The 18,704-nt window shown below is 39.7% G+C and overlaps 1 protein-coding gene across 8 annotated transcripts in view; it reads left to right on the top strand.

Annotated features, from left to right (window-relative positions):
• Lrrc7 (leucine rich repeat containing 7) overlaps positions 1-18,704 on the top strand; it is a 401,293-nt gene that overhangs the window by 293,756 nt on the left and 88,833 nt on the right. For all 8 annotated transcript variants that reach the window (XM_057793710.1, XM_057793709.1, XM_057793712.1 and 5 more), the window contains 4 exons: positions 1,354-1,498; positions 6,402-6,474; positions 15,934-16,063; positions 17,662-17,777. In XM_057793710.1, coding sequence (XP_057649693.1) covers positions 1,354-1,498; positions 6,402-6,474; positions 15,934-16,063; positions 17,662-17,777 — 464 coding nt within the window. The remainder of the gene's footprint in view (positions 1-1,353; positions 1,499-6,401; positions 6,475-15,933; positions 16,064-17,661; positions 17,778-18,704) is intronic.

The raw sequence follows: 18,704 nt of genomic DNA, 5'->3' as shown, positions 1-18,704 counted from the left end.
TGTCTGTAATACATAGCACAGATAGTAGCATACAATAGCCTCAGGGTTGGTGAATGAGCAGAATGTTGAACCTCTAATGAAGGGATCTCCGTGACCACTATGGCCAACATAGTAATGATCTTCAAAAGTCAAATTCAGTTCAATATGACTAAGTAGCCAATGCTGGTTCAAACTTCAGTTCAAATGAACTGAGTAGTTCATTTTAGACATATTTAAGGACAGCACAACTTAGTGAAAGCTTTCCTGGTAGTAATCAATTCCATACATACAATAAAGCACACATAAATCTCCTTGAGGAACAAAGTAAGCTAAATAAAGATCGGACATGACTATATCAAAACTCTTTGTAAAGTGTATGTGATACCTTCCATAAAGATGGGTTCTGTAGATTGACTAGGGGGGAAAACGAGCTTATGATAAGGTTCTGGGGGAGGGTCCAGGGTAGTCTTGGCCACACAGATAGCACAAAGGTCACTAGACTGTTAATCACATCTTCTCCAAGACTTCTGGGTGGATGACAGTTTATGTTTCCTTTCTTTGAAGGAACAACCAGTGTGTTTAACATTCCAGGTTCCCCTAGTCCTTATCTGTGAGTACAAAGACCTCCTTGCCTCCCACATTCTAATTAGCAGAATCAAGTTCAAATTAGAATTTTAAATTTGTCCGAGACATCAGAACCTTAAGGATACTCTGCAATGTTCAGTTCTCCATGGCAAATTTGAGAACTGTTATGCTCTGACTGCTGCATTCACTCAGAATTTATCTATCACCACAGCAGTGAGATATAATTTATAGGCATTTTCAAGTCAGTAGATTTTTTTTAGCAGACACACAATGCTCTATAAACATCATCACAACCTAAGTTTAGAACATTTCCATCACCCTTAAAAGCAATAGTACTTTTTTGGCAATCTTTTCTACTTTGTGTCTGGACACTGCATATGAGTGTAATCTTACAATGTGTGGTCTTTTGTGACATGCTCCTTTCAAAGTTCATCTATTTTGTAGCTTATTTCAACACTCCATTCACTGTTACTGCCAAATAATATCCATTATGTGGGTAGGCCACTTTTGCTTACCCATGCAGTCACTGAGGTAGGTTTGGGCTGCTGCCACTTGGCTGCTGAGAATAACGCATCTGTGACCATTTGTGTACACATGTGCTTTTATTGTGTGGGGTGTGTAGGCAATGTAGGGATTCTGTGTTTTGAAATTGATGCACCGGTGTCCTTTCTAGTCAGCGTACATTTGGTCAGTGATTCCACATCCTCCTATTGTCACGGTGGCTTTAAAATTAATTTCACAACATTGTGGTTTCTACAGCTAACCCTGAGTTTATGCACTGTCTTCAAGTCTATAGGGAAGTTAAAGATGTTGGTATACCTGGATATGTCAAAAAACAGGATAGAAACGGTTGACATGGATATTTCCGGATGTGAAGCCCTTGAAGACCTCTTACTATCCTCCAATATGTTACAACAGCTGCCTGACTCCATAGGTGAGGATGCAACATTTTATCGTGAGTAATTATGTCAAGTGTACAGTTTCTGTTTGGGCAGTATAACTTATTTATGCATGTGGGTAATATACTACTAGCCTGACATTAATGAATTACCAAATTCACCATGCAAGATCATAAAACAGTGTATTGCAGATACCTTTAAATGAACTGTTAACTTTAGCATCGAATTCAACTCTCCAGTGAAATGTTTCTATTAAGTAAGTGCATCTTAAAATTTTCAAATCTGCTGAATTGCACAGTGTTGTCATGAAGAGTAAGTGTGTAGATTTAGAGTTATTTGGTGACAGTGGATACATTGTAACATTGGTACCACAGGTAAATAACACAAAAATGTGCAAATATAAAATAGAATCTTAGTTACATTATTTTTTAAAAGACACATCATCCTTAATATGTTGTAAGACGCTTGCCAGAAAAAAAAAAATATGTGAGTATGTCTATCACACACTAGGTCTTTTACTTATGTTTTTTATGGGTAGATTTATAAAAGACTGAATAATGAGTACTTTTATATTATTTCTGATTATGTCTCATCTAGGAAAATAATCATTAATTCAGTTAACTTTGAAATGGGGATTTTAACCTGTCTGGAATAGATGTTTCATATATTCAGCAAGTTGCTGATGCTTCTAAACACTGTCACAGACTAAGTAGCCCAATTGAAGAGAGACTACAACAAGGTAGTTCTCATGCTCCCTCCAGTATTTTATTACTACTTTAACCATCTGTTCAGGCTGATGGAGCACGCTGGTTTTAGCAAACTCACACAAGCTCTTCTGGTAAATTTTCTGACTTTTTATTTATCATACATCGCAAACAATGTTTCTCCAGCCATCAGGAGTAACTGGAAGCTTCATTAGGCTTCTCACACTTCCCAGCTGCATCCCAGGAGGGTCTGGTGCAGACAGCACACTGGGCTCCGATCTGAACGTTAGTCACCTTAAATGAAACTCGTGAGCAGATGAATGTGGGAAGAGCTGGGTTGCAACACTGAGGAGGCCCATTAGCTACAAAAAGACTCAGCTGCTCAGGACGACAGAGTGGTAGTTTGTGACTCCACACACCCGGCACCACTTCACACCACTGAAAATGCAGGCAAAACGCATTGATTCCCCAACAAAGGTTTGTCCATAGCTGATTTCTCAGTGCTAAGACGGTGTCTGGCCTGTGCTGTGTCCTGCTTAATAAAGGAGATGGTTTATTCCTGCTAAGAATGACTATTTACTTGACAAATAAAGAACTTCACAAGTATACGGGAAAATGAAATTAAATAAGCATGCTAAAAATGAAAATGCATCCACTTAAATAAAGAGATAAAATGTGTAACCTGTATAGTACTAGAGGGACGGAAATTGAAAAAAATCCATACACAAGATGAAAGAAAAGAAGTTAAAGCAATCATAGGATAGAAAACAAAGAAAGTATGTGTCATAAATCACAGCAAAAGAACAAATGTAGTTAAATAAGCTTGTTTTATTTAAAAGAGCCAGTTATTTCAGAAGACAAGGCATTCTTAGTATAGCAGGATTATGTGTTAAATTATCTTTCCTTAAAAAGCAGCCCATAGAGTCACCCTCCACTGGAGTAAGGCATCCCTTTGAGTGACACAGAGCTGGGCATGTAGTAGCAGAAGCAGACAGAAATATGGGTCTCATTGCTCTAATACCTTCCTTCAGGCCCTAGGGGCTCTCCCAGGATGAAAGGAACTTGGGGACACTAATTACTCACTGACCTGACCTTTGTGTCTCACTGAATTTCAGGGGAAATTATGTCTGGGTATCTGCCCAGGGCTGGTGTAGACACAGACAGGCCTTCCTCAGGACATTCCCCTGTTGGCCAACAGACATGAGAGCTTTGTTCTGGGGCCCAAAAAGACCATGGACACTAACTGGATGAGAAATGGCCCCTCATCTTTCTTGTCAAAATGTGGATTATCTATTGGGCCACCAGGAATTTTAAAAATAAGAGAAGAATTTCCATAGAATTAATACAATAAAACACAACTAAAACAAAATCGCCACTCTTTCACACGAGTCCTGCTGCTGGGAGTCAGCTGACCGAGAGACAGACTCCACAACCAGCCTGTGCTTGGTCCCTCCCTGCACTGTTTCCGAGAAGAGTCAAAGGCCTCGCTTCCTCTTCCAGGTGGTTTTAATAAAACGCTTCTTTGGGTAGCAAGGAAAATCACTAGAGGAGGCTGAGTAGTGTTTTACTTTTCAAACTATGTTCACTTAGTGATTGGAACAGAAGCTCCACAGTCAAGTTACCTGAGTTCAAGTTTCTCGCCTGGCTGTGTGACCTTCAACAAGTTACATCACATCTCTGTGCTCCATTTGTTCATGGCTGTGTGGGAGTAGCGTTACCTCCACCACATGCCCATGTTGAGGAGCTCACAAGTCAATCCAAGGTGCTGAGTGTTCAGTCAGCGGCAGTTCCTGTGAGAACTTAGGAGACAGAGTCATTTGCTTTCATAGTACTATAACAATGTGTATAAATGCCACATAAACATTGTCTGCTTTAAAAAGAGCTATTTTAATGTTTAATGCATTCACATTAATTATGTATCTATACAAGAATATCTACAATGACAATAATAGTCCTCATCCTTTTTGTCAATACTTCAATGCCAAGAGTGTGTAAAAAGATAGAGAATATGGGGAGGGCAAACACAAGGGAGGGAGAGGAAGAATGAGCCACATGAAGCTGGTGCTCCGCCCACTATCAGGGTCCTCCTGAGGCTCTCTGTCAGTCCAGACTAGACCCTTGGGTAATGCGTGAGCAGCAGAGTGACCGGGTCTCCGTGAGTTCCTATAAATCCACAGACTCGAACTGCACAGAAAGGCTTGGCTTGTTTCTGCTGTAAAGATTCGTGTGAGCGCCTCACCTCCAATCTGCACAGACAACACTTGCCGGAGTCCAAACCTGCCTCAAGTTTTCCTTAACATTGCTTCACATCAGAGGCCTTAGATCTTCTGGAAATGCTCGTGGTGACCTGGTGTCGGCTCAGCTATCTGTCATCCAACCCTCAGCCTCTTGTGACCCAGTACAGTGGTGAAGAGACTCGACGCTCCCACAGCTCCCCTGGTGGGCTAGATAGAGCACAGCAGTCTGATGGAGGCTTCGAGCTTCCCACTGTAACTCATGTCCCCGCTTGTAACATAAACATACTCCAGTGTCCTTTGACATCCCAGAGAGGATGCTGCAAAACACGCTCGAGGGAAGCTAAAATGGTTCAGACACCTCTGGAACAGAGATGAATGGGGCAGATGTTCAGACCAGTACGACGATTATGCACCAATACGTGGGAATGCCCTGCTTTCCACATGCTATTGTTTCCAAGTCGATGCATTACGCTCCTGTGATGCAGGAATTTCATTGCAGCAGTCTGACAGCAAGGGCCGTTCTCTTCACCTGTTTCTGAAGAAAACATAACTGTACTGAAATCCTAAGTCAACCATAGATTTATTTCAGACTCCACGTGGCTTCCTCTGGCTTTTAAAAAATTACCAGAGTACTGAAAGGGGTGAACATATCCTGATACCATGTCCACAAGGCATGAATGTCAATGGATGCTCCACACACACACACACACACCAGCTTCAGGATGGTTTCAAAGGATCACAATTTCATATTACTATAACAAAAAGTCCTAGAAAAACTTTAATTTTCTTTAATTTGACACCTCTCAAAAGACATTTGGTCATGAATTTAACATTTTCATGATAAATTTTCTGACAACACAGTAATCTACAGCATATACCCATAGGTCCCATATAAAACAAAAGCTAACCTACTACTAATATTTTGTCCTTGGGTTTGACTATTGAAGCCACATTGATTTATGAGCTTTTTGATGGTTGGGTATGAGGGATAATTGTATCAAAGGCAGCTGTTCTCCCATTACTGTGTAGTGACTGCACATGAAGGTAATAGAAGGAGAAAAATCTGTAAAAAGTGTGGAGGGCATAGATCAGACAGTGAAAAATAAGTATCTGAATGGCTGTGGAGATTGTGCAGTGGTTGAAGCACTTGCTAGAAAAGTGAGCACTAGACCTAAGATCCCAAACACCTGGATAAACACCCAGACCCACAATTCTAACCTCAGGAGGCAGAGATGGGATCCCAGGGCAAACCTGCAAACCAGATAAGTGAAATAAGCTGTCTCTATGCAAGATAGAAATAACTGGCCTCAACCGAGGAAGAATGTGTACGAGCAATCCTAGAAGACTCCAGATACCAACGCTGGACCCCCCACACACACAGCCAAACACATGCACGTACCTGTACACAAAAGCACATACACCTCTCACGCCAAGTGTTAACTCCTGGACAGCTCAATGTGAGGCATTACAAATCACAACATTGTTTGTGTCTAACACTGATCAAGTTCACCATTTCTGGAATCTCAGCACACAACTCAAGTGTGGTCATTTTCTATGACTTACAATCATAAACTTTTTGTTGCATGACTTCCCACTTTTTGACTGTTACGCTCTTGTTGTAAAACTATTTCTAGGCTGTATCATAAGAAAATAAGTTATCTGTGCTTAAGAATTAATTCAATATAAAAACTCAGTTGATTCAGAATGTTTCTACTGGTCCATTTCCTGGAAAACAGGAAAAGGAAATGTGCATGCATCAGTTGACAAGTGTTGTGGGCCCTAAGTTTGTTTACTTAACTGCTCTGATGATGTTTACTCCCAATGACATGTTAATTATTACAACAAAAGCTTAAAACTAGCCCGTGTCTGTTTGTGTGTTATATATGCAGAACATGGCCAATCAAAGCATGTATGCATTCATCGTGAATGATCCCTCTGATTTCTTTCAATGGCATTTCCTACTCTGATGTACTAATAAAACTTCTTCTCTGTTTCAGGACTGCTGAAAAAGCTAACAACTCTAAAAGTAGATGACAATCAACTCACTATGCTACCCAATACAATCGGAAAGTAAGTGCCCACACCAGCCCATCAGCCTTTGTGCAACTAGAAATTAAAGGTTGAGCTGTGTTTTCTATCACAAAATTGCTGCAAATTCTTCCTCTAGACTGTATTTCATTCAGCTAATGTTTGTATACATCTTAACAACTTTCTGTCTGAACAGCGAATCCACTGCTGCTATAAAACATAATGAGAAAGAGTCAACCATGACCCTTTCTCAAGCAAAGTGATTACCAGACCTGCAATTACACTGTTAATGGTATTTTCCAGAGAGTATCAATCTGATATAGTTTACTGAGTAGCAGCTATAAATTGACTTAAATATTTCTTATAAAAAGGAAATCAAGTTTTCAAGTCTTTACAATATGTATATATTGAAATTACACTCTAATAGCTTTGTATGGATAGAAGCTAGATTTATTTTTAGACACCAAAGAGAAAAGCATGACCACCATTAAAAACAAATAAACTTGAACACAAAATCTGAACATTATCTTAAGGATAAAAATACTGCACAGTTTTTATTAACTGATTTGGATGTAAATTACTAATAGCGTTTAGTTTATAATTACTTATAAACTGTGAATGTTCTGTGTTTCACTGAAGTGACTTTATTGATAATGTATGAAGTGATGTATCAAAACAAGCTATCTTTAGCCTGAAATCACGTTAGACCCTTCTTGTAAAGCCATTCCATCAGACTCTGGCTACCTTGTCCCTGTATGATAGTGTATATAATCCTTTCTCTTAGCAGAGTTCAGTACATGCAAGGAGAAAAAGATTCAGTTTTTTAAAAATAGCTGTTTATTACCATTAAGGCTAACTGGCAGAAAACTGCCTGTTAAAGTCTTCAACAACGTAAGATCTAGCCTCAGAGCCACCACCGCTGCTGGATAGATGCTGAACTTGTCCCTGCCCTCTCCTCTCGCCCCATCTGTCCTCTGCCAAGTGGAGAAACAGCCAAGTCTGGGAAGTTCCACTTCTAAAGAATAGAAAAGTTCAACAAATTTAAATTTCTAATTCTAATTTGGAGAACAATAAAAGTATCAACCACTAACATAATATCCAGACCATCCAGTATGTTTCTGTACCCACTTACTTCCATTTTCCTCAGCAGAGAAAAATGTAGGTTTTTTTGAGGTTGCACAAAAGCAATTTTGTCACTATTATTATAGTTATCAAAATCCTTCTCCCAATTTCCCAATTACATTCTCAATCACTAATCTTTCATCACTGGGTCAAACCATGGGGAATTAATTCAAATTCATTTATCCCTAAAAGGCTGTGATTGGTACTTTTGCCTCTTGGTTTACATTTCTGGGGGGGGGGGAACTAATATATTGATTCTTTGAAGACAAAGTTAAGAGGTTGGATAAGCCAAACATGGGCACAGGAGAGCTGCTTTCTCAGTAGGGACAGACACCTCCTGGCTTTGGTCTCCCTGAGAAGCAACTCCTGTCTATGCATGTGGTTTTCAGCCTCTATTGGTCCCTTGTTCCCTTAGGGGACAAACTGGATTCTGATGTCTAGTTTAATTCCAGACACACATTGGACCAGTTCCTATCCTAGGCTGACAGTCCACATCCCGAGAGGATTTGCTTCATACTGGTAGGTGCAGGATTAAGCAGCCTACACCTCTCTGCTTCCTTCCCAGAAAACAGGGAGTGTTGCACAAACTGAACCAGAGTCAGCCTCTGGGTTTAGTCATCATCAGAATCACTCAAGTCCCTTGACTTACAAACATGGATAAGCATGAACTGGTCAAATAGTGACTCAATGCAGGCATCTAGACTACTGTGTTCAACAGGACCAGGCCCAGGATCATGAGGGTTCTAAGATTGTAAATGGATTTATGCATGGACAAATTACAATCTTAGAACCCTCCTGATCCAGGTGTTTCCCAGAGCTCTACTGCTAATACACTGCACAAGAGACCCAGCCTTCAATGCTTAGAGAAACATTCCACATCCAACCATAATGCCATCTTCATGCCTCTGTGGGCAATGATGTAGACTTTGCCCCACAATTTCCTGAAAGTCTATAGGCAGTTAGTGGTGACTGGAAGAAGGAGAGATATTATCCTCAGTGGTGTAGCTTCTAATAAGTTGTCCAACCTCTGTGAGGACTGGTCATCCATACTTCTGTAGGGGTCTCTAATCAAACTCTGTTGTTCACAGAGAGAGAGAGAGAGAGAGAGAGAGAGAGAGAGAGAGAGAGAGAGAGAGAATGAAAAAAACTGTAGGCTTTGTTGCTATGTAGATTTTATGCCAATTACTGGAGAAACCACTAGCTAATGTTATAAAACTAAGAACTCTCTTGATAAAATACATAAACACAACACACTGGCCTGATTATTATACCTGATACACATCAGTCCCATTGGTCTTCGTCTTTCTAGGCTTCCCTTTTTCCAGTGAGACAAACTGTCCTAACTCCTTGGTCCTTTCTCACTTGTTACCTGGAATATCTCTTCTAATCTTCCTAAAATGGACTACTTGCATCTTTTAAATCCTTGCTTTTAAACCGCAACAACCATCACACGCACCTGAAAATCTTGTTTAATAGAAAAGCTCTCATCAATTGGCAATAATACCTGAGAACTTGGAGTTCTGCACCATTCCCAGATGTCCAGGTGACACCACAGCTTCTGATTCACTGTTAGTCCTGAGTAGCAAGGCTCCAGATCTGAGTTTAAACACAACCCACATGTGATTCCCATATGTTCCTTACCAAAATATACACCAGAAAATGTTCTGTCTCCCTGTGGATACCTTCATGGAAGTGCTGCCAAACATGGCTTGCTATATCCCATTTCACACAGGTTATAATGGCTTTCTTCATGGATTATCTTAGGCTTTAATTCCAGCTCACAAATTGTATAACAAATCTCAATTAAGGCAGTTTTTAATTCCAGCTCTAAAATTGCAAAAGGGTCCTAAAAACAATGGCACCAATTTGTTCTTGGTAAACTGTTTCTCTAGAGTTCTCTATGGGTCTTTGCTTGCTGTTAAGAGGTTGAGAGTATCAAGCTGAGAGGGTGGGTAATGGATGTGTCTTTCTATTTAGAACTCTAATGTTCCGACTTTTCACTAATTGCCTTGATTCAGAGTGAAAATACAAAGTGAAAAATGGGAAAATTATGCAAGTGAAATGGGTGTCAGGTTATCACAAACTTAATTTTCTTTTTGTTAAGACTGGTAACTCTCTTAAAAGTGTGAAAGATACTTTTCGAAGATAAATGGGACCACTTAATTCAAAGGTTGGTGGCAGGCTTATAGGGGTAAAGGTCAAAAATTCCATCACAGTAACCCATTTTTTAGAGATTTTTAGTGTTATTATGTTTCTATGGTTATTGTTTCAGGAAAGAAATAAGAAAAGTGTTAAATTACACTAACTCTTCTAAAAGCTAGCTTGAAAATCAGTACTGAATGTAAAGGAAGTAAAACAATATCACTCCTACTAAGTTTTTGGTTTTAGTTTTGTTGGGGGTGTTTGTTTCCTTTGGTTCAGGAAAATGTGCTTGCTTTGAATGTAGGTGTAATTAGGGGCTGAAGAAAAGGTTCAGTCAGTAAAGTGACTGCCATCCACACCACCCAAGTGTGAGGACCTATCCTTATCATCCACAAGAAAAACTCTCTGTTTTCACTTGGAAATGTAGTGATGCTGTATGTGGCTGAAACAGCAGGCATGCATTTTGATGGTTGTAGAGTTTGTACCCAGCAGGGCAGCCTTCATCATCACAGTATTCTTCTCTGGGTCTGCTAGCAGCTGCCATGCTATAGTGATGATGTGACTTTTCCACACATGGAAGGAAGTGTGAAAATGCTCTCTCTCCAGTCTTATGGCTATATCCAGTTGCGTTAAATCCCTAAGGCTCCATGTCTCAATCCCATGACATTGAGAGGGGCAGGACATCAGTACATGAGTTTTGGAAGAAAACAACTATTCAAATTATAACATACACATTTGAAACCTTTAAAATGTACTGTTAATAAATGAGACATATAGTATTTTCCAGGATTTCGTGTATATGTATATGCATGTATGTGAAACTTTGTGAGAGGATGTATGCTTGGATGTCCACCTGCATGTGGAAGCCACAAGATGATTTCGTGTTGTACCTTAGACACCCTGTCTGTTTGTTTACTTTTTTATTTAACACAGAGTCTTTCCTTGAGATGGAATTTACTGAATAGAATGAACTGGCTGGATAAAACCCCAGAATCCTGCTGTCTTATGTCTCTGCTGGTAGGATTCAAGCCTCCACGCTCAGCTCTTTCATATGAATGTTAGAGATCCACATTCAGGTGCTCATATTTGAGCAGCAAGCACTTTACCCACTGAGCCATCTCCTCAGTCATCCAGGCTTTTGTAAAGTCCTCGGGCATAAACTGTTCAGAGTCATGGAACAATCAAGAGTTATTTGATTACAGGAACACAGGTTCTACCACTGTGTGCACATCATAGAGGCACTTCCTTGAATAAGTGCAGCAGTGAACTTTTGAAGAAGTCGAAAGAATACCCTCCAACATACAGATAAAAAGCATAACCTGATGAACACTTTATATAGTAGTCAGTTTATTGTTCTTATCAAGGGCGTCTGCTGCACAAGCTTGCATATGTTTCGTTCTGTTGACTAGCTGCAGAATCGGTCTGCCTACACCAGCATTACCACCTATCCAGTGCAGAGCCATACTGTGTGTTAGGGTGGCACCAAGCAACAAGGGTTCTGCTTTGTTTTGTTGTTTATTTTGCTTTGCTGTTTCATTTGTTTTGTATGCTAAGGACCAGGCAAGTGGCTTCACACATGTCAGGTAAGAACTCTGTAATGGAGCCACTCTCCCATGTTTGCAGTAAAAATCCTTCACACCCATTATCATTTGGAACCACTGTCTTAAAAGCATCTGCCACTCACTGAATGATGGTTACACAGTGCCCTGTGTAACTTTTGATTACAGGTCAAAAGTATTAGAGAAATCTGAAACACACAAATTAAACGCGTTGCTCCAATGGTAAATGCTCTCACATTCATTCACAATGATGAGGAAAAACACAAAAGTGATCACATGGAATTCACTAGTGATTTTAAAATGCATTTTTAAAATTTAAAGTACAAAGGCTGTCATGATACCTATATAGAACCATTCTTCCCCACAACCCCCAGCAGGCCACAGCAACCTACAACTGTTGTGTGTGGGCTGTGGCTAAACTGAAATTGTGCTTACTCACACACACATGGAATGTTTCTGCTGTTTCGACTGGTCAGACAATGCTTTAGTATCTTCATTTAGAACATGTAGAATTTAAAATAAAAACTGTCGATAAGCAGAGCTATTTTCTCCATTCTCCCCTAAAGAGTTGTTTAGGGTAGTATTTTACATTTTGATGATAATTTTCTCATGCAATCTAAAGTAATTTTTCACAGTCTTCCTTTTTAATTGATCCAATTTGCTTCCTAGAGAGCGAAGAAAATCAAAGCTTGTATCTCCGCTGGGTGTGTGGGAAAGCTGGGTGGAATGGAAGTGTGTTGTCTGTATAATGGCAGGAAGTTCTAGGAGCTGGCCAGCACTTCTAGAAGACACAGCTTCCGCCTCAGTCTTACCAAAGCCAATTTAGGCTTCTTCCGGTAATGATACAAAATTAATCGGACTGAAGTCTGTAAAAGCCCCACAGATTACGTAAGATTAGTGGAAATATAAAAGATGTGATTAAAGACTTAATCTCCAGCCAAGATTAAATGATTTTATTTATATTATTTGAAGTAAGAATAATGGAAATCAAATTTTCTCTCGTATGTAGAATTGGGATTTAAGAAAGAAAAAAATGTAAAAGTAGAAAAGGGACTATCTGAGAAAGAGAAGCAGAGAGGCGTGAGTATGACTAGCATATGTTTTGCATATATATGCATATATATGTATATATATGCACATGTTAGGATGAACCCATTATTGTATACAAATAATGTACACTAAGAGAAACACATTTAAAAGAATAAAGCTAAATTAACTCAGGGTCCCTCTTCCCCACAGAAGGGTTTATTGGGTTTTTCTTCCTCCATATGTACCTAGACCTTACAGACATGGCTAAGCACTATCGCCACCTCTGATACCCAGTTATAAAGCTGACAATGGACCAACTAAACAACTCAGATGGATACTCCCTCTTATGAACAGCCAGCCACATGAGAAGGCTTGCAAGGAAAGGTGTTTTCGAAGGGACACAGAACCCCAGTGCCTCTGCCACACCTCCTTCCAATAACTTCATACAGTCAGCAGTGGGAAGCTCAATGAACCTGTCCTTTGGGGGTTTTATTAAGACTTTATTTTATAACCATAATTGATTATGTCATTGTCCTTTGGTGAACAGCTCAACTTCAGTCTTTTTCCCCTTCCCAGAGGTCAGGAGTGACTGGACATTCTAACCCTAAAATCACGTCATTACCTTACTGGAACACACCTCTTCTGAAGCTAAGCAAGAATCCTCGGTCATAAGTTTTCATATTAGTATTCAAAAAGACACTTGGCTTTAGCCATGCCAAGAGTTTTAGGAGCTCTGTGCCAGGAGTTGACTGACTATCAGAATATCAAATACATATTTCTCACCATAAATCACATTATAACTGGGGCCATAAAAGTGATGATGCATTTTGACACTGTGTGTGACTTTTCAACAAAAACTCATTTTTCAGATCTGTCTATCGAGACATTAAATATTAAGAAAGTGGAAAACAATGAGACTAATATTTACTTAGCACATTGTTCATTAAGAGCACTGAGAATTAAAGTTTCATTTTGTTTTATAAAAACCTACCAGGAAGAATTTGATCAATGACTTTATTACACATGAGCTAACATCTTTTCTTTGCCTTAGTGGATTGCCATCTTTCTTAAGAAGTCTGGATCCATTTTTAAAACTTAATTCTTTGTGGTCTCATTGTCATGACATATCTCTGAGAGCACCTCTCAGATGAAATCCTTCACCAGTATCACTTCTCCTGGGTCACTTCCTCTATGATGTGGGTTACTTTGTCCTCATGAAGAGCCTCTGACAGCCCATCTAAGGTTTAACTATTGGTATCAACAATCCTGTGGTCATTTATTTCTCCTATAGTTCTACTTGCATTCCCTTCAAATGTTTCAGCATTATTTCCACAGTACACAATACACAATAGTAGTTTCTATTATATTGCACTCATATTTGGGAGATGATTATGTTATGCATGTGTCACTACAGTCGTGGGGTAGTGCAAGCACGTATGTACATACAAAGACCAGGTCAGCTCTGGGTGTCTTTTCCTCAGAAGCTGTGCACCATGTTTTTGGAAACAGAGCACCTTACTTGTCTATAGCTCATCAGCTAGGCTAGACTTGTTGGCATCAAACTTGAGGAGTTCTTCTGTCCCCGTGTTCCCAGTACCAGGATTGCCAGTGTGCCCCACAATGCACCTTTTCATGTGGTTGCCAGGAATTTAACTCAAACCCTCATGCTTGAATGACAAGAACTTTTCAAACTGAGCCATCTTCACAGCCCTAGTAGTAGTGTTTTAACAATCAAATTGTTTTTCCCAAGTGTCTGCCTACTGCTGGCAGACAAGGAACAAACAGAACTATTTGTTTTGCTGTCTGTGTGTGAACTTAGAACAAAGGCTATTCACAGGAGGACTTCAAGAGTGATCCTGACACTCATCCTTATTCGCATTGTGATTTTTAGGTGGAGGAAACTGTGATGCCCTATGCAGTTAAAAAAAAAAACGAGTAGCTGAGATTTGAATGGTGTTGTTGAGGGACTAGCATTGTCTACTGAAGCATAATAGCTTTATAACAGAAACCTCAAATCAACGGAAGCCTTACTGCCACTCAAAACTGACCTCTGAACATGTATAAGAAAGAAAAAAAGAAAAATGTCAGTTTACTTTTTAAATTGTTTAACACTGTTTTTAACTCAGCTAAATATACAGTTGATTTTTTTTCTAAAATATCAAAAAAGGCACTATAATTTCATGACTATTTTCTGAGAATATGATCCCAGGCTCTTGACAGAAATCTTTGGTTCTTGTGAGGTTCGTGGTCCTAGGATCTTGGCCCATGATAACACTGACAGCGAGACACCAGCTCTCTTCCGAGCTCTGGACTTGGCTCCTAACTGTACTGTACTATCACTGCCATTTCCTGCCGTGTACGTCTTGCTCACCCATTCTCACTGCTTACCTTTTCTGCAACGTTTCATCCACAGAGCACAATTTATTCATGTCTTCCTTAGTGTGTCCCTTTGCCTTGGGAGGTAAATGAAACAGCTTTGCCTTTGGGGCTGTGGTGGTCTTTGGAATCACAGTCGTGCATCTGGTAAACAACCGAGCTGGGACACAAATCTGATGAGTTTCAGCTCTGTACTCCATGTCCTTGCTGGCTAAGTGACTGAAGTAAGAGACGCCGAAACTAGTGAGTTTTAGTGTGTAAAAGGGGAAGCCATTCCTTGGACTTGCTCCAACTAGTTCATCTTCCCTCTGCAATGATGACCTCCTCACCCTTGGGACTTCCTTCCTGATAACAGTGCCCTACGTGCTAACAGCAACTTCAGTATTGCTCTCACTTACACTGGAGTAGGCCCTCTTTATCGCCAACCTATGCCAAAAAGTGATGGGATCATCTTGTTCCCTCATGATAATTTCGGAGTGCATTCCCACGATGCCTTTCTGAGGACAAGCTAATATGACTAAGTTTGCAGAGCTATAGACTGGAATAAACAGAAAAACTGTGCCCATTTGAAATCAATGCCTCTTATTCCATTTCAAATGCTGATCATGGGCAGGAAAAGGCCCATAATTTCAAGAGGCACTGAAATCTACGCCATTATTTAAAACTTGGTAGATTTTATAGTACTGTGTAATTCGAATGGCAAATACTTCCACGCTGGGTGTGTCCTGCCTGACAGGAGGGATGACGGAGTCAAACAAGCTGTATTGTCATTGCTTCAACCCAGAGTTCCTGCTTTGTGTGGCTAAGGGAACATTCCTTAGTATCTGTAAGCCTCACCTGCAACATGGGTTGTAAAGGTAGATACTGTATACAGGTGTTAAAGGGGGGCTATTATTGGGGGGCTGATCTCAAGGGGCTTAGTAAAGTCTGGAGCAGTTCACCCCTCTTTCTATCTTGCCCTCTGACCCCCTCACCTTCTGTCCCTCCAATTACAGGTGCTCACTCCAAGCCTCCTGCTGTCAATAACATCTAAGTTGTAAACAAACTGTCTTTGGTGTCATCCCAAGTGGTTCAGATAAATGACCAATGCAGCCATGCTTGTGATGGCGTTTGATCCATTTCACTGTACTTGCTGACTGGGTTGACTCACATGGTATTGTGCCATCCTAGTTTAATAATATTTGGTGAATTTGGACACGTCGTGTTTTCAAAACTTTTCCTTTACCATGTGACCTTTTAGAATATCTAAAACTACTGTGTTTTAACTTCTCAGCTTGTCTTTGTTAGAAGAATTTGACTGCAGCTGCAATGAGCTGGAATCTCTTCCCTCCACCATTGGCTACCTGCACAGCCTACGAACCCTAGCAGTCGATGAGAATTTCCTCCCAGAGTTGCCCAGAGAAGTGAGAAACAAGCTCTTTTCTATCAGTTAACTTTCAATGACTCTGTTTCGAATTAAAATCCTAACAGGTGCAATTGCAGAGTGGATGTATGAGTTGAGCTTTGAAAATATGTAGGCATTACTGTTTAGATAAATATATGCTAATTGCTTTTTTGAGTGGTAAGCTCGACTAAATTTTGCATGTAAAGATTAGTAAAAATATGTTAATCAATGCTAAGGGATGAAATTTTGAACCATTTATTTATTTTGCTTTTAAGAATTGCTATACACAGCACTTAGGATAATTGTATTTCTACTTCTGAAGTAAAAGCATGGATTTTACTATAAATATGTCTCTGAGGCTTAATGTTTCTTATAACATTATTTTAGTTTCTGGATACACGAAGAAATTCTTTTAATTTTATTTCTAAACTGGATTTATTTTTTAATGTCCAGAAGAAAATGTAAAGTGTATTTCTAGTCTAAAGATTTCTACTAAAAATTTCCACAACAATAGAATAATAATAAATATATCATTATTTTAGAGTCAAAAATTATTAGTAAAAATAGCAAATGCCATGTAATGTGACATAAAATCAGGCCTGCTAAGGAACTGTTGAGAGTTAAATATGTGTGCTCTCTTGTCTTAAGCCCAAGTATATTGGTAATCATGTAGAAAAATAAATGATTTGTGAAAATAGTGCTACCAAGTGTTTAAAGATTTACACTATTTAAATAATTATTCTTAATATGTGAAAGAATATGAAATGTGCATTATCATCACATATAAAATCATAAATCACTGTAAAGAGAAAGGTTATAAAAGCAGAAGTCAGTAAACACACTACATTACATGTGTTAAGAGACATTAAGATGGTAAAGGAATCTCTAGGCTGAGTGTGGTGGCACACTTCCTAATGCCTCAGTGCTCAGGAGGATCACCGCGAGTTCAAGACCAGCTGGACTAATATTGAGAGCCTTAGGTTAGCCTGCACTACAATGTGAGACACCATCTCAGGAGAGAGAGAGAGACAGACAGACAGAGACAGAGAGACAGAGAGGGGAAGAACTTATCTGTTGTTGAAATAAGAGCGGCGGGGCTGCTTCCCACCGCCACCCGGCTAGCTTTACCCGAAATAATTACACGGAAACTGTATTCTTTTAATCACTGCCTGGCCCATTAGTTCCAGCCTCTTATTGGCTAGCTCTTACATATTGATCTAACCCATTTCTAATATTCTGTGTAGTACCACGAGCTGGCTTACCAGGAAAGATCTTAACCTGTGTCTGTCTGGAGTGAGACAATCATGGCGACTCCTGACTCGGCTTCTTTCTCCCAGCATCCTGTTCTGTCTACTCCGCCTACCTAATTTTCTGTCCTATTAAAGGGGCCAAGGCAGTTTCTTTATTACTTAACCAATGAAACAACAGGTAGAAAGATGACCCACCTCCATCAATCTGTGGCCTAAATTGTTTTGTACACTAGAGAAACTAATGTGCTAGTAACAGCATTTTGTGGTTCCTTTCTAAAATACGCTTTTGTTTATTCTTCGAGAGTTTCACACAGTAGACAGTAAACAGCCCAACACTGTAAATCGCGCTTCCTTTTGCCACCTACAGATCGGCAGCTGTAAAAATGTCACCGTTATGTCTCTGCGCTCCAATAAGCTAGAATCCCTTCCTGAAGAGATTGGGCAGATGCAGAGGCTGCGAGTCTTAAATCTGAGTGATAACAGGTATGGAAATTATTCAATAAAAGTAAGTTATGGAGCCAGACGTGGTGGTGCACACCTTTCATCCCAGAGGTCAGCCTGATCTATATAGTGACAGGTAAGATTATCACTAGTCAGCTCTGATACAAAGCCACAGGTTAATTGCAGCAGGGATGAATATTTAGTCATATGCAGAGTAAGACAGACAAAAAGAGGGGAAAAAAAGGATGAACCCTCTTCTTATCGTGTGTTATATTGGTGGGGGCTGGAAACAAACATGAAACTACAATTTGTCTTTTTTCTCATCTTGTCTATTAAAACAACTGTCCTCATAGGAATGGGAAGAGTAGATACTCGAGGGCTTCTGTCTTGACACAGTCTGCAGAGCAGAGTGCCTAAACCCCATCCCTGTAACTTCTGTGAGATGAATGACAGTGTGAGTAGCTCAGACTTGCGCTGGCGTGGTCAGACCAGAGTTTAGGAAGTCATGAAGAATACTCACCAAAGTTTCATAATAAACACAAATTTTCATTTGTTTTTCAGTTTCCTTTAGGAAAATAATATCAATTTAAAAAGAAACTACTGTCTTTGTAGTTAAGCTGTGCTTCCACATAAGGAAATACAGTGTTTTATTATAAGGTCTGAGATTATTTTAATTATAAACCAAAGTGGCAATGTGACAACAGTGCTTTGTGTGTTGAGACCCAGTCATGTCCTCCTCTGGTTTGGTGACCAGATTGGCAGAAGAGGCAAGGCCCTGAATGCCACATCTAGAAGGCCTTTGTTGAGATCTTTAAAGATGTTCTTATGAGCTAGATTAGGAAGTGTGATCATGGAAACTCCATAGAGAAATGGGCTTCTACTGACTTCAAAGGAATCACCATAGAAAGATTAATTCCTACGGCTTCACTAACACCACAGGGGAAGCATCACAGAATTCATTATTTAAGT

This window comes from Chionomys nivalis, chromosome 18, assembly GCF_950005125.1.
Source record: "Chionomys nivalis chromosome 18, mChiNiv1.1, whole genome shotgun sequence".
NCBI lineage: Eukaryota > Metazoa > Chordata > Mammalia > Rodentia > Cricetidae > Chionomys > Chionomys nivalis.
This window is presented reverse-complemented; position numbering and strand designations above follow the sequence as displayed.